The 24684-nt window shown below is 40.6% G+C and overlaps 1 protein-coding gene across 18 annotated transcripts in view; it reads right to left on the bottom strand.

Moving 5' to 3' along the window:
* The window catches only part of MAGI1 (membrane associated guanylate kinase, WW and PDZ domain containing 1), a 621597-nt gene that overhangs the window by 7563 nt on the left and 589350 nt on the right, over nucleotides 1-24684 (bottom strand). For 3 of the 18 annotated variants that reach the window (XM_060161399.1, XM_060161400.1, XM_060161406.1), the window contains 8 exons: nucleotides 23715-23798; nucleotides 20793-20884; nucleotides 18665-18857; nucleotides 15280-15588; nucleotides 11734-11937; nucleotides 2986-3079; nucleotides 2792-2855; nucleotides 1695-1838 (listed from right to left, as the gene is read on the bottom strand). In XM_060161399.1, coding sequence (XP_060017382.1) covers nucleotides 1695-1838; nucleotides 2792-2855; nucleotides 2986-3079; nucleotides 11734-11937; nucleotides 15280-15588; nucleotides 18665-18857; nucleotides 20793-20884; nucleotides 23715-23798 — 1184 coding nt within the window. The remainder of the gene's footprint in view (nucleotides 1-1694; nucleotides 1839-2791; nucleotides 2856-2985; nucleotides 3080-11733; nucleotides 11938-15279; nucleotides 15589-18664; nucleotides 18858-20792; nucleotides 20885-23714; nucleotides 23799-24684) is intronic. The other 15 variants (XM_060161414.1, XM_060161418.1, XM_060161413.1 and 12 more) reach the window with 10 other exon arrangements.

Below are 24684 nucleotides of genomic sequence, written 5' to 3'. Positions count from 1 at the left end.
CTGGACCACCAGGGAAGTCCCTTGGCTTCTGTCTTACTTGTCCTCTTTTGTTCTCTCAATTGTTCATTCTGATGTATGCTGTGAGCTGCCCTACAGAGTCTACGATAAGGAAATGAGGGATGGCTTGGGCCAACAGCCCAAAGCGCACGAGTCCTACCAACAACCCTGTGAGTGAGCTTTAGAGGCAGATCCTTCCCCAGCTGAGCCTTCAGATGAGACCACACTCCTGGCTGATACACTGATTGCAGCATTTACTAGGAGTCAGCGACTATGCCAGGCACTGGAGGCAAAGGAGTAAACAAGACAGGCCAGATCCTTGCTCTCATGGAGCACATATTCTAGAAGGTAGAAGAGGAAAGGACTGGCTTTGGAGTTTAAAGGACTAAATTTGAGTCCTACCACTTGTTAGCTAAGTGATCTTGGCTAAGTCCTTTACTTTTTGGAGCTCACCTCCTCATCTGTATAAGAGGAGGATAACAACCCATGCCTACCACGCTGAGGGGGTCCAATCGAATATTACAATATGTCTTGTGAACTGTACAACATTATACAAAATATCAGAATAGTGGTATTTCTTTCAATCGGAAACTTTTTTCAGTGAGTAAAGACATGGAAAAGCATATGCCATGTGTCTGAAATATAAACAAAAGGAATATAAACCACCATATATGCACAACTTATGCATGTGTGTGCATAGAGGAAGGATATACAGGAAACTGGTATATTAGTTTGACCCTGGAAACTATATTTTTACTATGCACCAGTTTCCTCTAATTTTTAAAAATCACATTCATGGTCTACCTTCTCAATTAAAAAAAAAAAAGCTCATTAAAAAATTCAGTCTGAAGAAACATAAAATTCAAGATTCTGTCTTAAGTTACAAGCATTAAATTCCCCACCTTTGGTCACTCTTTTCCCTCTTTCTGCTCAGGGCTAATTTTAATCACTTTTTTGATTTCCTGACCTGACTCTCAATTTCTTTAATTCCTTGCAAATTGTTCCCTATGTATGTCTCCATCTATGCCCCCTATCTCTAATGAGCAGATGATTTTTTCTTTTCTAATCATCTGATCTGCCCAGGAGAGCAACATATTCATACGTGGTAAGAGGTATTAGATATCTAAACAGAACAGATTGGACTTCTGGCACATGTGCATTTAAAATTTGCAGCTTTGATGACTACCTAGTGACCCTGAATAGTCACGCCACGGACTCCTTGGCCCTCCGCTAATGCAGAGTGTTAAATCATTCCCGAGGCCTAGGGGGAGGCGGCAGTGGCTAGCTAGAGACTGCATGGAGCTCACCACCCAGAACCTACAGAACCACACGGCTTCCTGCTCTTGAAGCGTGCTGGGATACCCAGGAATCCCTGGGAAGTGATGTGCCTGCCCCATGAGATTAAGTAAAAGAACTATGGAGATGGGATTCAGACAATATCCATGTTAATAAGTTCATAAGTGACTTTAATCCTTCACTCAACCTCAGAGTTGGAAGAGCTCACCTAACTTTAGCAGCTACAGCTAACTATGCTTGAGGGAGAGATTTATGCTAGGGTGGGAGTCCTGCACTTGGAGTGTCCTGAAAGCTTTAGAAACATGTAATTCTCATGAACGTGCAGGTTCTAACCATAGGATGTCAAGAAGTCACTGCAGATGACTTCTTTATGTCCACTCCAGACGCCTCTCCCTACTTACCCTCATCTTTCCACACCTTTCTGCAGGACCATCCTCTGCTAAGCGCAGAACATAGAGGTCCATGTTATACTCTCGGCCCCCTCGAAGACTAAAGCCAAATCCCTTGGCACCTCTTTCCAGTTCCACAGTGTAAAAATCTTGCTCCTGTTCAAAGAAATTAAGTGCAGTCATTCTGGGAGGACTTAAATCCACACACATTTCTCTCTCCCTCTTCCCCAACATTCTCCATTATGCTCGTTTGACACAAAGGCACAGTTTCTATCCCCTCCTTGGTGGTTCTTGATTGTTTATTAATATCAATTAACCTTAGGAGTTTGGAGATCTGGAATGTGAAAACATTCATGAGTGTGCATACAGATTGCGGGCCAACACGCACATATTAAAGTTTAATCGGTGAGGCTGCAACTTGCATTTGGGGCAGGAAAATCCTTCATTAAATAATACCATTCAGCCTCCCTGCCCAACGTCTGAAAACATCTCATCATTAGGATACCAACAACTACCTCCACACATCTGGACAGTGGTACCCATGCTGATTAAGGAGAATCAGGAATGGATTAGGGAAGGCTCTGAGAAGGCCAGTCGGGGGGGAGAAAAAAACCTATTAAACTCTGTATCACCCCATGTTTCCCAAATTTGCTTCACCTGCTATTACTTGTGCACCCTCCATTACCACCTTGTGTGACAGATGGGTAGCTTTAAGGGGTCTCATCTGAAATTCACAAGTCTGAGAAACACCTTAACAAAAAGACATTTTCTTGACATAAATGCCTTTATGAGTACCATGACGAGACATGAGCTGTTTTGCTCTTTCTCTGATCACCAATCCTTGAGACAATTATAGCTTTTTATTTTGTTTGGGTTTCCCCCTGAGCCCTGCCTAGAAAAGGATGTCTAGGAATATCTTTCAAAGGTAGTAAAATAAAATGTCATTTCCTTGATAAACCAATGTAAGTACATGTTTAGTACATACCCCTCACAAAAAGTTATTTATCTTAATTGAGGGTACCTTTTAGAAGATACCTGGTAAAAACAGCTTTAGAAAGTTGGAAGGAAACACACCAAGCCAACAAGGAAGAAAGAGAAATGGCCCTCACCTGTGTTCCCTGGGGTGCTTTGAACTCAAACTGAGATTCCGGCTTTGGTTTGGTGGTATTCCTGCTGAAGCGAGAGAAAAAAGTATAAGAGCAACCCACGGGGAGACAGAGAAAGAATCAAGGAGGAGCATCGTCACAACAGGAGTTACTTTTTCCCCTTGAAAGTAACAAAAGAAACCAAAGCCATGTCTGACCTGGTCTCCTGGGCCCCTTGCTGCGAAGGGGTGTGTGTGGTGGTGATGGTGGCAATCTTCTCCGCATTGGTCAGCAAAGTGGCATTCGAAGACTCTGCAGAGTAAGACGGAGCATCAGGAAATGAAGGCCCCAGAGAAGACACTGTCACACCAGGAGGTGTGCAGAAGCCTCACCTGTGAATTCTATCTGGCTTCTCCGTCACCACTTCAAACAGTTTTGAACTGAACTTCTCAACAAGAGTTTAAAGGACCATTCTAAGATCTTCTATGATGTGAGCCACGTACACTCCCATTACCCTCCTCCCAATCAGACATCTCCACAAACGAAAGAAAGAGTTTACCCGAGAAAATGGTACTTTAAAATTGTAGCCAAGGTAGGTGCCTTTCACTCTTCCCCCATCACTTATAAAGGGCAGGCCCATCAAATCATAGCACCACACCAGAATTATTTCCCATAATTCTACAGGCTGATGATGTCTCTGCTAATGTTTCCTGCAGTTTTTCAGCGATCTTTAGTGAGTCTGTTTGATTTTCCCATGTGACTATTAAAATCAAAAGTGCGCTAACATCTTGTTCAACACACATGCACATAACATCTACTTTCTTCCCCAAAGCTTTTATAAAATGAAGCACAACTAAAAATGTGGAATTCTTGTGAGACCTCGCCTAGATTCACTCATGAAGAGTTCATTTTAAAACTTGCATTAGTTAGAGCTGGAGTTTATAAATCTAAGTTGTACAGATCAGGAAGCCACCCTAATGTAATGGATATGATTATATTCTTATAAAAATTGCCTTTCTTCTCCACTAAACACATTCATAAGCAACTTCATTGATCTCTGGGAGTTTGGAGACCCAGAATTTGGAAACACTCATGAACATGCCTACAGATTGCAAACCAACATGCATATATGAAAATACAATCATTCACATTGTAATAGTTATATGTTCTATTACTAATTATTTCTCCATTAAGGTCAAGGCAGATAGTAAGCAACTATGAGCAAGTTACACTATTAATATTTATTTTTAGGTTGACTGTTTGGAACTTGGCACACGTTTTCTAATCAAGAAAATGCTAAATGTGGTGGTGAAGTTCTTAGATTAGCCTATAAATGCCCATTTAATTCACAGTGTGCTGTGAAATCCAGAAGTGTCTAGGCGCCCTGTGGTTCACAGTAGGCACTCCAGTGTTTGTGGAACACATGTATCTACCCATCATGTATAACCGAGTTTCTATGGACATCTCACTAATCCTAAGTTTTTGGGATTTTACTTTCCTAAGGTAGAATCCCCCCAAATCTTCCATTTTACTTTCCTAAAAATACTACTCAGATTAGGTCTGACTTCCTGTTATTTTATTTTCATTACACATAGGCGTTAAAAGCAAGGGCTGGAGATCAGACCCAGGTTCAAATCCCTTTGTCCCCCACTCATTAGCTGTGTGCCTTGTTTTCCTCATCTGATAGAAGGGGATGATGACAATAATTCCCTTTTCTTGGGTAAAAATATATGAAATGTTTAGCAGAGTACCTGACATGTAGTAAGCACTCAATCCACACTGACTGTAGCTGTGGCCCTTGCTACTACTTCTACTTTGTATTTATTACTGTGGTAACGTGTATAAGTTATTTAAACTCTGCAAAATTAGAAAGTTGAAATGCGATTTTAACAGTTTCTATTCCAGCTCTAAAGATTATGATCTGGACAGCGAAGGCACAAGATTAGTAAGAAAATGTAACTAGATCAGATGAACTAAAATGTGAATCCAGTTCATGCTTTAGGGTGATGTCTCCCACAGAATCTGTTTTACCAAATGTTGCTCCAGATTCTGAGGGAACAGTAATCTGTGGTCAAATAGGGTGAAAAATAGTGGGTGACACAGAGAGAAATGTTTTTGTGTGTCTGTGTTTTGTTTCTCCTGTGGACCCTTAACTGTGCCAATACGCTTTGTGACCCTCCAAGGTGGGGAAGTGGTACTTCTTAAGCTTCTCAGGCGTAATAGTTGTAAGGTCAGATTCTAGAGTCAGACTACCTGGCTTTGCAACCCAAACTCTGCAACTTACTGGCTGGGACTTGAGGCAAAGTTACTTAAACTTTCTATGCCTCAGTCTCCTCATCTACACATACAGCATAACAGAAATATCTAAGAACACTGGTGCAAAGATTACCTGGGAGGAAAGTGTTTGGGCTCGTGCCTGGCACATAAAAACTGCTCAAAAAATGATGAGCATCATTTTTATGGGTGGCATGTATTTATTACTGTTATCACAATATTGAGTATATTATTAGTCCATTTTTATGACTGCAGTTAAGCGGCACAACCAAGGCGATAAATCTAAGTGGTATTTCATAAAGTCTGCCTGCTGTGCCCATACAAAGGACTAGGAGACCGCACAGCCTGTCAATGTGATTTGCCAGTAGTTTCATAAATGTGTATTTTTAAAAACTTCATATTGCTCATTGTAATTAATTTTATGGAGACTCTCTGGGAAATCACAAGATTGCTAGGGCCACGGGGAAATCATCATCAGGATACCAAAAAGAATGTTCCCTTGTAATTAAAGTGATTATAATTACTGAATTGTGCAGAGGTTCCCCTTTAGAGTTCTTGTGTGTTTTTTTTTCCTTTAAAAGCTTAAAATCAGTGAGATTTATTTATTTATTTGTTTGTTTGGCTGTGCCAGGCCTCAGTTCCGGCATGTGGGATCTAGTTCCCTGACCAGGGATTGAACCCAGGCCCCCTGCATTGGGGGCCCGGAGCCTTAGCCATTGGACCACCAGGGAAGTCCCTCTTGGGTGTTTTTGGTAGCCAGAGTTTTCTAGGCAGGGCAGATCCCATTCTCAAACCATTTTAATACTTATGCCATTTTCAAGGTTTGATGAGATATAATAGATAATCATTCAACATACATATAAATAGAATTTTTATTAATTTTCCTTCCATCATTCCTTTGCTACTTTTCACATATTTATATGCAAATCTGTTTTGGATTGAAGCTTAATTTTAAGCATTTCAAAAATTAACATTTAATATGCAAATGCCTAGCTGAGCCCACTGAATTTTTCTCCTTTTGCTTGTTTTCCTTAATCTGTGAACAACCACCATATCTCGATTGTTTCCAACACGCCAAGCACTGTGTTAGGCTGATTATCACATGTACTATTTCATTTCATCCTCACAACTCAATGAAATAGGTGCAATTAGTTACCCCCACTTTATAGATAGAGACACTGAGGCTTAGAATAAGTAGGCAACATGTCCAAGGTCTTCCGGAGAGCAAGTGGAGGCAATGGGAATTAAACCAAGGGCCTGCCTGATAGTTAACTTTTAGTTTCATTCTGTTTACAAGGGAATTATGCACTGGTATCAAGGAAATCGTATCGGATTGGTACATTCCCTTCAAATAAGCAAGTACTTTTACCTTCCTGTATAAGTACCACCAACTTCACTAAGCAGTATCAGAGATTAATTAAGATACAAAATACCCTGGTTTTGAATTCTAGATTTCCTGGGCCATCTCCGAGCACTAAAATAACTTTTAGTATACCCTAGATTTCCAGGATGCTTTTTTAATATCTATTAATATACACTTATATGTTTTTAAATGAGCTTTTATGTCTTCATTTAGAATTAAACCAAGACAGTATGTGCTGAAATTCTCTCCAGCTTTTTAAAATACAGAGATGAAGCCCATTCTCACAAATTTATATCTCTATCCCAAAGCAAAATTTGCCCCATATAATAGAAAAAATGTAAAAGAAGGGCTTGATATAAGAGTACACCCTAGAGGCAGTTTTATAAAGGGGTGCCAAGGTATTTGACTTTTAAAACTCCAAGGCACATAGATGGACAGACTGGCTGTTTTCATGATGAATTCCAAAAAGTGTCCTACATCCTTTCTTAAACAGTGTTTACACCTGGCTTTAGCTCTCCCAGAGGAATGAAAATGGATATTACTACACTTTCTACAGCAATCGTGTATCAAGACGAGCATATCCTAGCTCTCAAGGCACTGTCACGGTGCCATGCTAAATCAGGGCACTAACTTCTGACAGGAGCGCCGCCTATCTTGGGTTTCAAGTTATCTCCGCGACAAGTGATTACAATTCCAACCTTGCTCCCATGCTAATATCCTTAGCCATCCTTATGGAATCCACATTACAAGGCCAAGCAAATCGACAACAGATACAGTCATTCCTTTCATAAATATGTTAATGCATAAACACATATGTAATAAATATCTGAAGGGAGCATTTGAAAATTTAAATGCCATAAATATATGAAAAGTTTTGGGAGACATTTAAAATGTATATAATGGAAACCCTGCTCTTCCTGCCCGAGTATATGCTAGCTATCATATCCACAGAGTTTTCTGTTAAATAAGTAAACTCTTTTAGGCCTTTGCCAAGGAAATAGCACTATCTATGTTGCCAAGCCCTATTACCTATACAAGCAAATACTTTAAATCAGAGAGATGTGAAGTACAAAAATAGATACATGTATATGCATAAATGAATCACCTTTGCTGTACACCTGAAACTAACACAACACTGTTAATCAACTATACTCCAATAAAAAATAAAAATTAAAAAAGACTTCAGGAGAAAAAAGACTATATTTAAATAATATATTTTTATTTTATTTTTATTCCTTCTTTCTTTCTTTATTTTGGCCGAGCCAGGCGGCACGTGGGATCTTAGTTCCCCAACCAGGGACCTAACCCAAGCCCCCTGCAGTGAAGCGTGGAGTCTTAACCACTGGACCACCAGGGAAGTCCCTAAATAATATATTTTTAAGCTCATAAATATTTTCATTACCTTGAACTTGATTCAGTCTGATGATTTTCCATGTGAGCCTGGCTCAGTCAGGGTCTGCTCTGTTTAGAGTCTCATTCCACCCAGATTTCACAGGGTGTTTCTATAGAACACAAGTGGTAGGAAGTATGTGTGGTGTAACTAGTCAAAATTCAAGTTCAAATGCAGTATGTTCAGCCATTCTGTGGGCCTTTCTGTGTTGCCATGATCAATTTCCTATCCCCTGTCCATCTCTCACAGGAGAAGAGGCTCTGCCCCCACTTCATCTCCTATCCTGGTCCCAAAGGTAGTAAAAGCAGAGATGGTGAGAACTCTGAGCCAGGCCTGTCCTAGAACTGTGAAGGCAGGACTCCGAACAACACGATAGTGCCAAATCAAGGGGGTCGTGTTTCAAAGCTTTTGTTGGAGCCAGAAAGGTGAGAAGGAAACAAGAGAGGTACAGTGAGGGAAACTACTTAGAGAGGAGTGAAGCTGGAGAATCACGTGACTGATGATAAGAAAAAAGAACATGAGCATGGGACTCCCCCGGTGGTCCAGTGGTTAAGACTGCACTTCCATTGTAGGGGGCACGGGTTCGATCCCTGGCCGGGGAACTAAGATCCCACATGCCGTGCAGTGTGGCAAAAAAAAAAAAAAAGAACAAGCAGCATGAGCTAGATAAGGCAGTGGATGGGGAGTGGGTTCTAAGCACTGCCCAACCAATGGTGCATCTTCCTTTTTTTTTTCCTTAAATTTGATCATTTTTTTATTTAGAAAACTAAAACAATTTGTTGTAAGAAATCAAAATGATGGTTACAATGCCTTATGTAGAACAGAGGGAAAGTATATAATAAAGTCATTTGGGGACTAATACCAGGTATAGTTTAATCCTTTAAACCGTATATTAATATTTTGGTTGTGAATTTCATTTGGGGACATTCTCGGTCATTAACTATACGCAAATCTCTCCTTAATTCATGACTCCATTAATGGTAGATGGGGGAGCTCTTAGAGGAATCTCTGGATACACATTTTGCAAATATTTATCCTGAGTTGAAATAAGATTCACATGACAGGATAAAGTCAGAGAACACAAATATTAAATGACAGTTTGAAAATGATGACTTCACAGTTCAATCCTTGTCACACCTTTGACTTGAATGTCTGATAAAAATAAACCTCAAGAACTTAAAATTGCTCAACCACATTGTGACATTTCAAGACTACCTTGCTTTGTAAGTTTCTCTTTCAGGAACTGTGCAAAGAAAGGATGAGTTAGTCTTCTTCAACTCAGTAATGGACAAGTAACTGTAGCCCAGAAGCTCATATAAAGTGTTTAGCCTGATCTCCTCCAAGTTTGGTCAGCTTATCTCCTGTCTGACTCATAAGAGAGCCTCTTTGTGAAGTGCCTCGTTGGGTTTCTGAGAACAGTACCCTGGACAAGATGTATTTCTAAGAGCTCCAAAGCCACTCTAATGAAGAACTTCAGTTTCCTTGTGAGGATCATGGAACAAAATGCCTCTGGGCTACTGGATCCATTAAATACTAGAGTGAGAGACTGAAGGAGATCAGAGGTCCCTAACATGGAGAGAACACCTTCCTTTTACCTACAATCTACCATGTCCAACACACTTTCACGGAGAGGAGGTGGATCCAGCATGATTTTCTCTTCATCAGATTGTAATGGTCACTCTCTGTCTTCTAGGTTTTTGCAAAATCCTTCTGGATTGCTCCAGCATCTCTCCATCTCTCCAGAAACCTAACTCCCCTGCCTTCACTCTAATTTCCAAGACGGCAACTTTTGGCCCCATTTAAAAGATGAGCATTACAAACCCACCCTCTGGCTGCCAGGCTTGATTTGCTTTACCTGGACTTTGAAAATTACAACGTAATTGGTGAAGAGTTTTATTACCATGGTGATGAATTCCTGAAATATCATGGAATGAAATCACATCCTCAGCAACACGTCGTTCCTTAACTACACTGTCTCAACTGTAATGTTTACTTTCTTCTAACCAAGATGGCCTGTGATATGCCTGTCTGAATTCTACACTGTTGAAAGACTGAAGTTTTAAAAAATGTCTTTTTATTCACAACTGTTATTGGATGATCTATCTTGCTTTCTATTTTTTGGTGTTCACGTTCTCCAAAACTATTTTCCCTTGCAGAACATTAAATTAAGTCAACAAGTATGTGCACAGGAGTATAAGTTGCTTCTGCATATCTACATCTTTCCCGATTGTGAACTCTTTTTCTAAGCCCTTCCCTTAAAGAGCACTTTCTTTCCTTCCTTCCTTTTTGGAAATTCTCATTCCCACATTAAGACTGACCAACATAGACCCAGCCAGTCAATTCCTGTGTCTCTTTCTTTTGGATTAATTTTTTTGAAATCTCTCCACAGCATGGAGATAAATATATCTGAATTTATAAACTACATTAGGCTCTCTCAACCATTTGTCACCAAAGTTTTCTGGCCTCCTTCATCCTTTCCATTAGGAACCTATGTTCTATCATCTTGTGATCACTTTCCTAAGTTGTAATAGCTTTCCAGTGTGGTAAATAGGTAGAATGGACTCTAGACCAGATGGTAAATTACTAACCATGCATTTGAGGCAGGCTGAAATAGACCATCATTCAAGGAGCTATTTTTTCCTCTACATTTGGTATGGGGTATTTTGGGTACAGAGGAACCTCTCTGTTCTTAGGACCAACGATGTTCAAATATTTATTGTTTGGTTTTAGATTTTCTTCTTCTGAAAGGCACAGTCTACAGCACTCGAGTTTTAAAATAATATGCCTCACTTTCTAGCAATTAGTATATAAAAATGTTGATCTGCTGAATTACTTTCAGATAAAATCTCTGATTTTCTTATTTTATAGATCAGTGGCAGAGAGTTTTATCACAGTTCCCCCATAAACCACAGTTTCCTCTTGAGAAATACTCATTGACTTTTAGAATATATTTTATTTTATAACATATGTAGCAAGAATGAAAAAAAAAAGACACTGAAACATTCTAGGACAACTATCACTTCTTTCCCAAGGGCAAAGTCTGCTTAGAAGGAAGTCAATACACAGGACTTAATTCTCTGAAGGATCTATACTTAGTGACATTAGCGTATCAACTTCATTTTTATTAAATATGAATAATGAGTATTGACACTTTTTGCTGGATAATCTTTGACAGTGGGGGCTGCCCCATGTACTGTAGGAGGTCTAGAAGCATCCCTGCTCTCTATCCACTAGAGGCCATTAGCACCCACTCCAGACAATGCCAAATGTCCCCCCAGGGGACAGAATCACCACTGCTACAAAAGAACCAAAGATTTGAATTGAACCAATCAAACAAATAAACAAGAACAGGCCTAGTTTCATGGAAGCCGGTTAAAATATCAAAAACAGAGATTTTATTCTTTTTTCATCCACATGCAAAAATTAGGGACAAACCACATAGGCACAAATCCTAATAACCTCCCATTAAATAAAAAACTTTGATACATTTACTTATTCAGATTAAAAAAAAAAAGAGCACTGGCTCTGCATTGTCCTTACATAAGTTTTGTGATGTCGCCATACTACGCATTCAGATTTCAGTCATTGTTTTAAAAAAAATCTTTAATAATTGCCAGGTAGACTATCAGACGAGCTTCACCACCTGTACTCAAACTTTTCTGCTGTTTTAAAGACAAGGGCACCAAAGCCAAAATAAATCGGAGAAAGTTAAAGATTTTTCTGAAATGTTTATCTCTGTAGCAAGACAGGGTCCCAGGGCTAGAGGATGAAGTCAAGAGGGTGACGTAAGATTTAGTAACAGTGGCTCATGTTTGCTTGATGGGTATGTTCAGTTAGACATGGATAAGGCTGCCTCTAAGTCAAAACTATTCAATTACATGAACACTAATGATAGAGACAGAGCTGAAGAGAGACACACACACAATAGGTATACTTTACCATCCCCGGGAATGATGCGGAGGGTAACTGTGTTTCCCGCTTCCTTGATGAGGTTGACAATGTCGGAATGGGACTTGTTGGTGATGGAACATCCATTTACCGCCAAGATCCGGTCTCCTACTTTCAGCTTGCCACATCGGTCAGCAGGGCTCCCCTCAATAATCCGACCTATTTTGTGAGGCATGGCCACACATGCATTGCCTGCTTTGATAGTCAGTTTTAATTGTTTTTAAGTTACATGGGAATAGAGTGAAGGGAGGAGAAAAAGGGTTGAGAAGGGAAAGAGAAGGTTAAGTGTTAATTAATTAAAGCATTAAGCAAATGTTATTAAAGGAGAACTCTGTGCCGGGGCTCAAAACATTGGCAAAGTTCCGGGCGTTTGTTTAAGAAGTTACAACCCTGAAAAATTATAGTTCATTGCTGCAGTCCTTTCCCGATTCAAAAGAAGGGGGGACCCCAAGCTTCCCTCCTTCAATCAGTGGCAAAATTTGGGATCTTTAGGAATTTCTAAAGATTCTCAAGAGCCCCAAAAATAACTTGCCGTAGGCTTATTTGGAGGCTGCAAACGTGAAACCCAGAGCTGGGAGGGAGGCTTTTGCGCATTCTGTGTTCAAGTCACATCATTTTCGCCAGGTGTTGCTTACGCTTCTGCCAATGTTTTGTTCTTTCTCCATTTAGAAAAAATAACCACTGGGCGTCTGGTGAGGCCTAGGAGTCTGCTAGCGCCAAAAATCCAATCTGAAAATGCCTAATAGACAAACACTTAGACTTTCTGCCTTCTATTCAGAATGATGAAAGGTTTAGCAAAAGGGCACATATGAGATGAGCCAAGAAGGCACCCAACCTTGACACGTATTTTTCCTTTTATGACCTTTGCTCAATCAGCCTTTCTCATGTGCTTTCAGAGAAGGGCCCAAATGGCTCATTAGCTCTGAAATCCTCCTTGTTCTCATAAAAATCCCCTCAAAGGAATAAGAAAATCTAGTACATACTCAAGCTGAGGACAGTGAACCAAAACTAGGTTCAAATCATTCCTCAACCCTTTTCCTTTAATCATTTCCTTTGTCCTGATCAGTTACTACACAGCTACGAGAGGAAAAACCAGGAAAAGTGCATTTGAAGAAGAAGGTTTTACTGTGTGCTCTGAGGCATTTCATGTCACAACCAAGAGCGTTGGTAACTTTTAAAGAGAGGTGGAAAATTGGCTTTGACGCCTGACACAGGGTTTCCAGATAATTGCATACTGACTTTCAAACTTTCTTAGGCATATTCACTGATTCTGAGAGTTTGTCTTCCTGCGGGCTGTAAAGATAGTTGTATACTTGAGCCACTGTGGGAAAAGGTGTCAAAACTAACATGGGAGATGTTGAAACTAACTGAGAGGACTCTTCCGTCCTAATTTAGAGAAAATGTATGGGAAAATGAGCTACAATTCCTTTGAATTTCAGCATATTTGCCTGAGTCTGTATCACGGGATTTAAGGTCAAGGTCAAAGAATCTTTCAAAAGGCAGTTAAACAGTCTTCTGGAACAAGCAACAAGCAGGTGTGGTGGAAAGCCTCCATACCCAAATTCAAGGTCTTGATTAAATTTAGCCCGTCTCCAAGGACAAGTCCCATGGGAAAGGTATCATACAGCAGGTGGGAGGAAAGCTTCGCATAGCTCAGAAGTCTCATGCAAGGTATTAGGGAAAGTTTAATTTGTTTGTATTAAGAGCTAGAGGAAAGCAATCAAAGACCAAACTGTGGGTGAAGTCATTCCGTATTCATTAAATAACACAGACATAGCTGCTATTTCATTCTAGAAAGGGAAACTGAGAACTCTGAAATCCTGAGAACATCACAGGGTACATGGGGACAAACTGTAGATCTAAAGAAAATAACTTGAGATTTCTTCCCCCCCCCCGCCTTTCTTTTTATTTTTAAATTAAGCAGAAAAGTCTCCAAAACTAATGGAAAAACCAAAAAACAACCTTGCCTTGAGGTCAAGTCACCCACCACCCGTGACATGCTGTGATAATGTTATTAATGGAGCTCACAGAAGCACTGTTAGTAATGGGTGTTTGTTTCGGCAGCCACACATGCATGGAACTGGCTTAACTCACTGTCTCCTAATGAACGCACCTTAGTGGGAAATGGCTTTAGCAGGAAGCAATGTACCAAGACTAAATGGAGGCAAACGGAGTTGTACCGGGGCAGAAAGCTAACGGGAGGGAGCACCTAGCTGATGTCAGCCAACAAACGACCTGGGCCACGGGTCCTCAGATTCCTTGTGGGTAAGTCATTTGGAAACAGAGGTGAAGTACATTTCAAAGCCTGCACAGCCCTTCCCTGTCTCCCACCATATTTCAGATTAATTAACAAATGTGCTTGGGGAAAATAACAAATGATGTTTTATTTAATGAAGAAGGTGATCAGTTTTGGAGTACATACTTATAATCCATCCTAATAGGAAACATATTCATAGATTCCTAGTTCCTGGAATCACCTGGCTTCCTATTTGTCTCAGCTATTGCACCCAGCAGAGAGTTAACCTTCTGAGAGGGTGACAGCCGTGTTTCTCCATACTCTGCTGAAACCCCCAACATCTGGATGAGACAGGACGATCATCCCTGCTACAATTCAAGGGCAGTGAAGACAAGCGGCTCTGAACTCAGATTTTAATTAGATTCTTAACCAGGCAACAGTAAACATATTATTTTAAATTAAAATTTTAAAATTTCAGACGGGGATAGAGTAGAGAAAGGACAAGATGAAGGGGCATTTCATATATATTTTTACTCCTTATACCTGTTTTTTTCCCCTGGCATTTATTTCTACAACCATATGCTTCTTTTAAAAACTCCTACACCGGGACTTCCCTGGGGGCGCAGTGGTTAAGAATCCACCTGCCAATGCAGGGGACACGGGTTCCAGCCCTGGTCCGGGAAGATCCCACATGCTGCAGAGCAACTAAGCCCGTGCGCCACAACTACTGAAGCCAGCTCTCCACAACTAGTGAAACCCGCACGCCTAGAGCCCGTGCTCCGCAACAAGAGAAGCCACCGCAATGAGAAGCCTGCACACGGCCATGAAGAGTAGCCCCCGCTCGCGGCAACCAGAGAAAGTTGCGCGCAGCAACTAAGACCCAACGTAGGCAAAAGTAAATAAATAAATTTATTAAAAAAAAAAAAAAAACACTCAGACCTTCTGAGGCAACTGCTATGATTGATATCCTGCTCAGAACTTTGCAAACGGCTTTCTCTAGCAAGAATTTCTCACACTCAATCCTGTCAAGGGTCTGCTTTGCAAATTTCACCTATGTGTGAAATTGTCTGCCTGTGAACACGCAATCAGAATGGAAGCTGAAGGGTTAAAAACAAAAAATCCCAGCCTTCAGGAGGGTTTGAAAAGCCACCCAACTAACTCCATCCTCAATTAAGACTTTCATCATCTGAAGCGGAAAGCATGAAAAGCATTTCTGTTAATGAGATTTTGGCTGTCTTTTACTTGCCATAGAACAGTCCCGGGCATCCCAGGAAACACTGGGGAGAAGTGACCGCACTCACCGAATGTAGTCCCTGCCTCAGGCCTGCTCACCGACGACACAATGACGAAGCCGAAGCCCTCGTTCTCCCCGCGCCGGATCTCCACGTCGTAGGGCTGGACCACGGTGCTCACCACGCCGGTGCTCACCACGCCGCTGCCGCCGCCGCCGCCGCTGCCAATGCCGCTGGTGCTGCCGCTGCCAGAGCTCACCGTGTTCAGGGAGTTCTGGCTGCCCTGCGGAGTGCGCTTCTCCTCGGTCAGTGAGGCCGGCTGGTTGCTACTGTGATGGGAGGAGGCTGGCGAGGGCACCTCGTTCTCTGTTTTGGAGGCTGTGCAAGAGATTCACTTCTCAGTTACCCGCCTTTGCGAGAAACGTGCCCTGCCTGCCACCCCTTCCTCCTTCCCCCAAGGCTCCGCAGCTATGACAGCTATGACAGCAACTGGCCTCACAGAACTGAGATACAGGGATTGAAAAGAGCTGATGGAAAAACAGCAAAGGGGACACCCCAATTCTGTATCATTTACAGCAATATTGTATCTCAGCATCTGCATACAGACTCAAATTTGCAGCAAGATCGGCCCACTCTGAAATATTTCCCGGTTCACAAATCAAAAACCAACCCCTGGACACTATGATGACTGAAATGAGTCAGACAAAGACAAATGCTGTATGAGACCACTTATATGTGGAATCTAAAAAATACAACCAACTAGTGTATATAACAAAAAAGAAGCAGACTCACAGATATAGAGAACAAACTAGAGATTACCAATGGGGAGAAGATGGGGGGTGGGGCAATATAGAGGTAGAGGATTAAGAGGTACAAATTATTAGGTATAAAATAAGCTACAAGGATATATTGTATGACACGAATATAGCCCATATTTTATGATAACTATAAATGGAGTACAACCTTTAAAAATTGTGAATCACAGCCTTGCACACCTGTAACTTACATAATATTGTACAGCAACTGGACTTCAATGAAACAAACAAACAAAAATGACCCACTGAAGGATGTATAGGTGTGGCCCACAGCAAGGGTGACTACCTTTTTTGCCTCAGAGATATGCCCTTCACTGCACTCAAACTATCATTACCCTCAAGTCACATTCTGCTCAGATGTGCAAACAGTTTTGCTTTGCTTTTTCCATCACCGGAGACATGGCAAGCTGACAGTACCATTAAGATTTCCCTACTGTGGGATTCCTGACAACACCTGTCAGAGGTATACTTAGCGTCTCTTCCTCGCTTCCAGATGTCAATGATCTACTCCGATCACGCAACTGGATACATTAGCCTCCCTCAGAATTCGTTTGATCAAATTTCAGTTTTATTGCTTTCTCAAGTGACAGGGTAAAGCTCTCCTAAACAGCCACCGTAGTAGGTGGGACCGACTTAGCTTTCATGTCAACAGGAAAATGTGTGTTCAGGGTTTGGATAGGACTACTAAATTTATTCCCCAAAGCATTCCCTTTCACAGATTTCATTTGTAGTGTAGTAAAATATACAGAACATAAAACTTATTATTTTGACCATTTTAGGTGTACAGTTCAGTGGCATTAAGCACAGAAACACTGTTATGCAGCCATCCCCACCATCCATCTCCAGAACCCTTTCATTTTCCAGAACTGAAATTCTGTACCCATTAAACACTAACTAATCACTCTCCCCTCCCCAGTCCCTGGTACAGCCAGCATTCTACATTCTGTCTCTATGACTCGACTACTCGAGGTACCTCATGGAAGTGGAAGCATATAATATCTGTCCTTTTGTGACTGGCTTATTTCCCTTAGCCTTATGTCTTTTCAAAGACTGAACATGCCTTTAACCCAGAGCTTAAAAACCCCCATATTTAAGATCTAAAAAATACATCTGAAACAAACAAAAATCACATTGCTCTACTATTTTTATTTGGACCAGTGAAGTCAGAAAGTTTTCATCTCATCTCAAAAGCCATTTCTGATTGCTGCTACTGGTTGCATGGGATACTATGTTAAGATCCTGAGGCCATAAATGAGCTCTAGGGACGTAAGTGATTAACACTCTTTTCATGGCTGCAACAGGTAGGGCTCTCACACTGGAATCTGATATCTTAATTCTTTTGTAATTAATTATATACCATTTAAATGAGCTCTATAATTTTTTTTGGGGGGGGGGCATGCCAGGAGGCACATGGGATCTTAGTTCCCCAACCAGGGATCGAACCCATGTCGCCTGCAATGGAAGCGAGGAGTCTCAACCAGTGGACTGCCAGGGAAGTCCCCATGAGTTATTTATTTTTTTTCTTTTAAAACAAGATGCCAGTTGATTTTATCTGATAAACAGGTGTTTCACTAGTATTACAGCTATGGAGAATTCCTAATATTTCACGTCATCCTGCTTCAATAATTCAACTGATACCACATGGAATCTGCCTCTTCTGCATTCTGGGTTCTGTCTTGAATACCTGGAGGCAGGGGCTGCAGGCAAACATGGTGAATGAATGGGAAGGGCAGACATTTACCCAATACTGCCTCAAAATGGCAGATTCTGATACGGAAGTGAACCACGATGCCCAAGGATGGCAAGAAGGGAAGGCTAAACTCAGCAGACAGTTGGAGGAAGGAGGGAATTTCTGAGGGTTTTACAGATAAGGTTATCTTTGAGTTGGGCCTGGAAGGATGTATACGAATTTGAGTTGCAGGAGGAAGGACTGAAACATGACCTAGAACTGGCCAGCGCTACAACTTGCTTATAGTGAAAAACGTAAAAATTAAAATAGTTTAATACATATGACTGTCAACAACAGAGCAGCTTTTTTATGAGCTTATTTGGCAGTGCAAACGTAATTTTTGCTCTCTTAATTTGAAGCTACAATTCTCCTAACCTCTTTTGCTGAGAATTCCCATCAAGTGAAGAGAATGACTAAGTTCTGTTTAGCAAGGGGATGGAGGGAGGTGACATATATATTCAACTAGGCTTCTTCTAAAAGCCTTTGCTGAACATGTACGGATGGCACATTAAAGTCTTTATTTATTTATTTTTTTTTTTTGCGGTACGTGGGCCTCTCACTGTTGTGGCCTCTCCCGTTGCGGAGCACAGGCTCCGGACGCGCAGGCTCAGGGGCCATGGCTCACGGGCCCAGCCGCTCCGCGGCATGTGGGATCCTCCCGGACCGGGGCACGAACCCGTGTCCCCTGCATCGGCAGGTGGACTCTCAACCACTGTGCCACCAGGGAAGCCCCATTAAAGTGCTTTTAAGTGACAGTAGTTTTGAAGGGTTCCATCTGGAAATTCTGAGCTTAATCACATTCATAAACATTTGCTAAAATACATGCTTGAGGAGACGGACACAAGAAAGGGGCCTCTTCTGTGCATAAAGTGACAAGGCACTGTCTAAAGGGATGAATGAAAAAACATACCTGCAAACACCACTTTACGCCGCACTGTGAGATTGACGTGACCTTGCTTGGCGGCTTGTTGCATAAGCTGGACCACAAGCTGGTGTGATTTGCCAATGACTGGTGTCCCATCCACACAGATTAATTCATCCCCAGACCTCAGGCGGCCGTCTGTATCAGCAGCACCCAGTGGTACGATGTGACCGATATAAATCTGTTGAGTAATTGGACGATGGATGAAACACTGACCTTTTGGTTTACTATTACAGGCACACCTCGGGGATATTGCAGGTTCGGTTCCAGACCACCGCAATAAAGCTAATGTCACCACAAAACAAGTGACATGAATTTGTTGGTTTCCCAGTGCACATAAAATTATGTTTACACTATACTGTAGTCTTAAGTATGCAATAGCATTATGTCTAAAAAAAAAGTACATACCTTAATTTAAAAAATACTTTATTGTTAAAAATGCTAGCCATCATCTGACAATGTAGGGCTGCCATCAAACTTCAATTTGTAAAAAAAATGTACTATCTGTAAAGCACCATAAAATGAGGTTTGCCTGTAAAACGATGGCCTTCACAACCTCTGAGAACAATTCAGTTCATTCATTCATGTCTGCATCCATGCCACAAACCCTTACTGAGTGCCCACTGGGTACCAGGTGCTGTGCTAGGTGATACAATAATTCTTAAATGGAAAAAATAACTTTTTCTTGTTTAGTACCCTGACATTTATCTGTGGTTTGCTGACTCGTTTTTTCCCCTTTGCAAAAATAAATCATTTTACTCCCTTCATTGGCAAAACTTTTCCCCCTTTTCTATCCACCTAAGAGGCCTCTGTTCAGAAAACTCTACTAATTATAATAGTCATACAACTTTGCTTTAAAGGTCAGCATGTGCCTAGCAAAAGGGAATGCATGATAAGTGGTGTTAAATGAAGGGATGAATCAAGCCAAGTCTGGTTGGGCATCCCTGTTTTCATAGTCTATAGCACCTGCATGCAGAGCAGGTCTTTATATTTCGTGTCTTGCTGTTGTTATACTAACCATTCACTAAACTTTAGCTAAAATATTTGTGCCTTGCTTGCCTTCTCTCTAGATAATGATGCTACAGCGATCTTTACATGGCATTTATCATTTACAAAGAACTTTGACAGAAGAGTGCTTAAGAACATGGACTCTGGAATCACACCCTTTCCAGTCCCTCCATTTACTAACTCTGCGATGCCAGGCAGGTTCATTAACCTTTCGGTGTCTTTATTTCATGATTTGAAAAATGGGACAGATTCATAGATTTGATGGATACATGAGAAGAATGGGTGTTAGAAGCCTTTAGCATAGCACCTGGCACATAGTAAACACTCAAGAAACCACAGCTATTTTTACTGTGATGAGGAAATGAACAATACTTATCTTTAGTTCTCTTTTCCCCTTTCAAAAGAATCCTGTGACGTTCTCCTCAATTTATTCTAAAGATGAGGCCTGGAGAGGTTAAATGTCTCCTGATCCTTGTTCAGGGTTCTTTCCCTAATTTTGTAAAGAGCGTGGTCCTACTTTCTCTAACCTTTCATAATGCCTTGTCAAGCGCTCTCTGTCCCAGCTACTCAATATACAAAGCCAACTACCTGCTGGCAGATTTAACAGAATTGGCCAGAAGGATCAAGCCACTGTATTCCCAGTTGATGTCTATTCCTATTTTGCTTTTCGGTTCCCTTTTCTCTGAGGGGGAGCTCCAGACGCTGCAGCTGCCGCTTTCCACAAACACAAACACACACTTTTTAGAAAGGATCTAGTCCCTTCTTTATCAAGACAGAAAGAGTTCACAAAATCCAAAGAATAACCCCTAGTGCTTAAGATGAAACAGTCAGGGAATATATATATATATATATATATATATAAAATTATATTTATATTTATATACAACTGAATCACTTTGCTGTACAACAGAAATTAGTACAACATTGTAAATCAACTATACTCCAATAAAATTTAAAAAAAAAGACGAAACAGGGGTGCACCTGGTGGGACTCAAATCTTGGTGATTTGTCACTGCTGCCAATTTGCTTTGAAGTCTTAGAAAACTGCACGGGGTGGTGCGGGGTAGGGTGGGATGGGGGGCAAGGGGCAGGGAGACAAAAGACTCACAGGTTCCCCCGGTTCATTGCCACCCAGAATCCTAAATCCAAATCCAGTCTCTTTTCTCCAGAGGAAGATGTCCTGTTCTTGATAATCTGGAACTGCAGAAAGGGATGAGGAAGAGAGAGATTATTTCTCGGATAAAAGGAATCAGAGCCCTAAGGCGAACACAGTTAACAGGACCGATACTGATGGTGTTTGAGCAGAAGACAGCGTTCCAATACACACAAGTAAACAAAATAATCTGGACGGGTGCAATAACAGAGGACACTGGGTGAAAGTTAATGGTAGGAATAGTCATTGAGCCTTAAGATTTTTTTCAAAGGACTAATCACTGTTTGATAATTCCTAATCAAGCCATTATCCCTGACGAAGGCTGCAGTCAGCACTCACCACTCTCCTGGGTATTGTTGCAAGGGGAATTAAATAAATTAAACTCATCAGGCTCTGCATCACAAAGTGGGTGCCCATGTCTGAGGAAGGAGCTCATGCTGTCAGAGTGACCTCTGAAGTAGAGGTTGGCTCCGAGGATTTAGAAGACCTGTTAAGTGCCTGATGTTATCAACTAGAAGATGCAAGAAAACAGCTTGAGGTAAAAAGTGTTCTCAATTAAAAAAAAGAAAATCACTTCTTTTTTTCCTTAAAGTAATCAAGACTAGCAATGCCAAGAATATGATCTGTTAGATCATTTTTGCCAAAAGAGTTACTCTCAAACATCCTAATATTTCCAAATTTATAAAATTTACTATGATTTCACTGCTATTATGAAAAAGTAGTCAGCCTTCTATATCCTTAAGATCACTGGTGAGAACAAAATTGTCCTATATCTATGAACCATATTTCATCACTAAAATAAGTGCTTTATTCCAGTATTTGCCTATAATATTTCACCACTATAAGTATTCATTTATTATCTAACAGCTTGATATTTTACTTTTAAAATTCAGTGATAGTCCAGGGCTTTCAAATGGAAATCTCATTTTTTTTTAAAAGTATTTTCCTTAAGAACATGCTTACTGTACATGAGATTGTCCTATATAACACTCTGTTACTTAACTAAAGTAATAAAAAAAGGGGTACTTCTATTTAATTCTTACTTAATATTTTAGTGTTTAAGTAAGTGTTTAAGTTTTACAGTCTGTAAAATGACAAATCTTTTATTTAAAAAAAAAATAATAATTTAGTGGCCATGAATCCTAAAGGAGATTTTCAAATACTGTTCTGCAGAATTTCTGGTTTCTTCAATTCCTTGGCTTTGGGGCTGAAGGAGTTGTGTATGTACTGAGAACTTAATTCCCATCTTCTCTGATTTTGGACAGTGGAATAGGGAAGAAGAAGGTGGTTGTTTAGACTTCAAGCTAGCGAGAGATGTCCCTTTTTCGGGACTCACCAACGAGCTTAAAATGTATGCCGAGAGAGAAGAAACTAAATGAACACGTAAGCATCAGTCAGAGAATCGAATATTCGTGCTTGAGCTATCTTAATGCCATGCTTTCAAGGGAGCTTCTTATCCAATGCTTTTTTATTATAATTGCTGAGGCTAAGCTGTAAGATGCCATGGTACATGGAGTTAGGCTACAGCACGGGACACAATTCGAGAATGGTATTTTCTTCAGCATGCTAAGGTAACAATATTTTCTTTCTGTTTGAGTAGCTGGCTATTGTTTCAAGAGCCTCATTGAAACAACAAATTAAATCAGGTTGAGTCTCCGTCGTCTTTGGTTCACTCAAGCTGGAGGATTATTACCAAAACAGACCACGGGTGCTTTCCAGCCAGCACTAGGTTCTTGGCAGTCTGCTTGAAATCTGATGAGCCCTTCTGTGAACAAGGGAAAGACCTCTGCAGAGACCTCCAGCTCAGACCAATTTTTTCTGCAGCATCATTTAACACAGGAACACCTGCCCATCCTACAGTGTCACCAAATGTAGCAAGTTTCTGCCTTTTATTGCTCAGTTAGGAGTAAGCCACCATGGGATGGGCAATTATGGCCAACAGACTTAGGCTTATCATACAGTTCAGTCCATTGGAAAAAAAATTGTTCCTCTGAGAATTAATAAACAGACGGCAAATTTATTTAAAAAGCCTCCTATTGAAAACGAAGATGCCCAATGACAGACACCAAGGATGTAGAAGATGCCAATGATGAGCCTTTCAGGAAAACACACACAAACACAGATGTGTTACAAAGAAAGTCTTTTGGTCCTTGAACTTGGGCATCTCGACAATTATATTCTTCTACGAACCAAATGCCATGTTCTAAATATATAACTTTGGTGATCAATCAGTACCGAAACATATTAGAGAATTATAGAATGATGTTTCTCTTCTTTGTCCTCTGCTGTCCCTTCTTAGCAAGGGCACTAAAGTTTCTAAACTATTCCCCCCAAACATTTTTTGTTCTCTTCTTTATTTCAGGCAGATTTTATTAGAATTAAGGTTTCAGGAGGCAGCAGGGTAGAACCATCTTTCTGATATTACTATCACCCCCCGCCTTCTTTTTGAGACTAAATCAAGAAGAGCTAAGAAAATCTCATCCAGCTCTCTTCACTTCTAAGCCCTGGTACAGGGGACAATCAGAGCAGCTCATTTCCTTTGGTAATTCCACCAATGACCCAATAAAGCAGTCAAAAGACTTCCTTTGATAATTAGAAAAAATGGAATCACCATGTTTGCAGAGATCTCCCCTGGCATCTCTATTACTACAGACACACAACACATTTGCAGACTTGGTTAAAAAATGCCCATCACTTTTAATTTCATCTTGTCTTTGCTCTAGCCTTGGTCAATAAAAACACCCCAAACACTTCTGTTCATGGCATCCCTCTTTCTTCCCTCCTTTTTCTGAGTTTCTTTCTAGCCCCCTAGACCAATGGGAACATCAAACAGGATGAGTAATAATGGAGAAATGAAAGTTTTCAGCAGATCCTTACTCTGACATTCTCCAAAATTCGTGGAATTGATTTCTTTGTCTCTTTCACCCTTGCTCAATCCCGATGCAGGCGAAGGTGACATAGCTGGAATAGTAATGTCACAATTTTGCAAAGCTGAATGTACGTGTTTTCTCTTAGTTCATTTTAATTTAGTTTTGATTGATAAGGAAGGTGCAGTTAAGCTTTCACAATAAAGGTCAAGGCTGCTGTGGATTTTAAAAGACTATGGTTTGATTCTTTTTTTTTCCCACCGTACTTCTCTTGTCAAAAAGCTAGAATTTACAACTGTACCGCCGAGAATTTCACAGAACTACCTTTACCATCTTAGACTCTTCCTATTTAATTATACCCTGAAGTACCCATTCTCTTATGACCTTGTTTGAATCATGTCATGAACTTGAGATTTGTCTGACCCCTTATTTCCTTTCGAAAAACTTTAAGCATACTTTTGTCACAGCCACATTACTGTGTTTATTTAAAATAGTATCAAGTTCCTGGTGGGATTAATTCTTGGGCTAAAATCTGTTCAGATGAATTCTAGGGCAGTTCAACCAAAATAGTCTTTTGTTTGTTTAGTGACACAAATCATCAGATCTGGCCAAGAGCTGAACAAATACACAAATAAGAACTGTCATAATAGCTCTTAAAATCTAGACGTACACCCAAGCTCCTTAAACTATGATAAAGGAGCTGTACACCAATTCCAGACCATTAAGCATGTCTCTCTCGAGGGACACGTGTACGCTGGTGAAAATGACAGCTTTGTCATTTTTCTTTCCCAACTCTTTTGTGAACAGGCAAAGTTTGAACTGCAAGCTTTAGATTTTGTTTCACAGTAAACACTAGTGGGTACTAGCTGCTCTTCCTGAACACTTATAAATAAGATTGCATCGATGCCATTTTTAAAAGATGTACACAACTGCCATGTTATCTAGAGAAAATACAAACAGGCAACATGGCTTTTAAAGGA

This window comes from Lagenorhynchus albirostris, chromosome 10 (assembly GCF_949774975.1).
Source record: "Lagenorhynchus albirostris chromosome 10, mLagAlb1.1, whole genome shotgun sequence".
NCBI classification, from domain to species: domain Eukaryota; kingdom Metazoa; phylum Chordata; class Mammalia; order Artiodactyla; family Delphinidae; genus Lagenorhynchus; species Lagenorhynchus albirostris.
Note: the sequence above shows the minus strand (reverse complement) of the source record. Positions and strands in the feature narration are given on the sequence as shown.